We start from the raw sequence: 2428 nt of genomic DNA, 5'->3' as shown, positions 1-2428 counted from the left end.
CTGTCGATAAACTTCAAGTACATTGTACTTAGCTGCTTCGAAACACCTCTTTGCATCAGCAGGTGTGGCTATGTATAGTTTCCACGTACAGGCCACCAAGTTACACGATCTTGTATGTAAGGAGCCAAACAGTTCGCTTGCTCATTTCTAGAAAGTCAGTCCAGCAACGTTCTGGTCCAGAGAAATGCACACCCTACCTCTTCCGCGCCCCGGGGGCAAGCGGGCAAGCGATATGGCTCTGGCCACAGGAGCACGCTGCAAACTAGCAAAGCATTTAAATAGTTGGCAAAAGTGTCAAAAGGCACAATAGCTTGTCCTTAGCAGTATTTCCCTGTCCCACCTGTGGTGCCCATTATTGAGGAATCAGTGTTGGGACCTAGCTTGAAATAAAAAAATAGTAAGAAAATGGAAGCCTCCCAGGAAAAAAAATTAGGTCACCTTTTTTTTTTTCTTTTTTTTTGAGCTTTAAAGTTTCACTATTGCATGTTTTCCTCTACCTTTCCAGTGAAAATTAAGAAGCTATGGATGCATGTTAACCATACATATGGACTTACTACTACTGGAATGCCAAATGGTAGAGCTGCTGTAAACTGTTGCGAGTACTAAAAGCAATGCTTATAATGGTCTGTACAGCATTTGCAAATATTCACTTTGAAAAGAGATTAGCGTAGTTCTTCATTTTCTCAGCATTGCTTAGAAATGCTAAAAAACTACAACAGCTAACTGCTACTCTACACCAAATCAATATACCCCAACAGATATTTAGGAATATATGCCATTATATTTAAAAATACCGAGTTCCTCTAAGCTGGTAAACCTAGAAGATTTTACATAGAGTTAGAGATAAAATATTAAAAATTCTTGTTTCAACTCCACACACTTGACATCTGAATAGGAGTGATGTAACCATACTATTTATTCCATCAGTGAGACAAAATGTTGTATGGAACTAAATTTCTGAGATTTTAAATAGAAAGTCATTTAACTTGTATATACACAAAGTGTTCTTTCCACAGATATTTACATGGCAAATATGTTAGAGGAGAACCACTATGACTAAGTCTCTACAAGTATAGCATCCTCTCTGAGCTATTCTCTCTGCTGAAAGAATTCACAGAAGCTTGGAAGTAAAATCTAGACAATTAGAGTTACCTATATTTCACAGTAGGTCAAGAAGCCGTTAAATGATATTTCAGCATAAGGTTTCTGGAAACAGCTACACAGTAGAGTTTTACATCCACCCCTCTTTTCCAGCATTCATGGTAAAACTAAATCTCTTCTTAATTTACAAGAGAGAGAACGGCATACGTAAAGATGTACATGTATGATTGTAGTTCATCCTCCTCGATAGAGGCTGGTCAGCCGTTCTAGTTCTTTGCAGTTGTCCATGGACATGGAGTCTGCTTTCTTTCGGAGACGGTCGTCTCGATATACTTTTGCTGCATGAATTAATTCTGTTTCTTTAATGAAAAAAAAAAAAAAAAAGAGAAAAGATTTTTCAGGTTAAAAACAGCATCCTTCGCACACGATACATTCCTTCTCAGAGCTGTCCAAAACACCTCAGTTTTAATCCTCGCCCTTTTTTCCGTCTGCCTATTCTAACTACCCACAGACACCACCTAAACAGCACTGCTACAGCTTCCCTTTGCTGGATCTTCACAAGCACTGCATCTTTTTGAGCAGGGAAAGTGGTAACCGCCTTCCCGGCACCCTCATATTTCATATACAGCAGTACCTGATTAAATAACCCACCCACCCACCCAAAAAAAACCCTGCTACTTCTGTCAGAGCTTATTAAACAATACAAATACGGGCCACACTCAGTGATCTTGCCATTATTGACAGCCCTAGTATCTTGCCTGTGCCCAAAAATCCATTCTGAATGTTAAGCCCATTACTTCGACTGATGCGGCTTCAGCCTGCCAGTGTTCAGAGGTATTAATAAAAGAGCTCTCTGTATTATACTGGTATTCAATAGCTTGACACTGCTGAGTGTTTTAATTCTATAAAATCCCTTTCAGCCCTTCAACTCAAAATGGATTAGCAAGGCATTCTTAATTGTCAATCAACTCTGGAAAGATTTTAACTGTCAAGGAGATCCAACACACAACAGGTATTTTGAATCATTCAATCAGATGTTTCTATAAATAGGGAAAATCTATTAGGGGCCACTTTCTCAAAATCAATTTGGGTAGTTTTCACAATCTGATAAATTGCAAATAGCAAACATGACAGTCACCACCTTCAGGTTATTCTTCTTCTTTATACTAGGGCCAGATGTTTCTCTAGTCATCACATTTTTCCCAGTAAATATGTACATATGGAATCGTGGGCCTCTGCATTGTCCAGGACACTGTTACATGCTTTAAAAAGTAAGCACATCAAGAATAAATGCTGAAAAATGGGAAAGGCATTCTTTTTCCTCTTT

The 2428-nt window shown here is 38.7% G+C and overlaps 1 protein-coding gene across 1 annotated transcript in view; it reads right to left on the bottom strand.

Annotated features, from left to right (window-relative positions):
- Positions 1-6: 6 nt before the first annotated feature.
- The window catches only part of DNAJB14 (DnaJ heat shock protein family (Hsp40) member B14), a 27125-nt gene continuing 24703 nt past the window's right edge, over positions 7-2428 (bottom strand). The window contains exon 9 of the mRNA XM_035890348.1: positions 7-1460. Coding sequence (XP_035746241.1) covers positions 1336-1460 — 125 coding nt within the window. The 3' untranslated portion in view covers positions 7-1335. The remainder of the gene's footprint in view (positions 1461-2428) is intronic.

The sequence above is a fragment of the Egretta garzetta genome, unplaced genomic scaffold (genome assembly GCF_000687185.1).
Source record: "Egretta garzetta isolate BGI_Z169 unplaced genomic scaffold, ASM68718v1 scaffold72, whole genome shotgun sequence".
Taxonomy (NCBI): domain Eukaryota; kingdom Metazoa; phylum Chordata; class Aves; order Pelecaniformes; family Ardeidae; genus Egretta; species Egretta garzetta.
The sequence above is the reverse complement of the archived record's forward strand: the minus strand, read 5'-3'. Positions and strand labels throughout refer to the sequence as shown.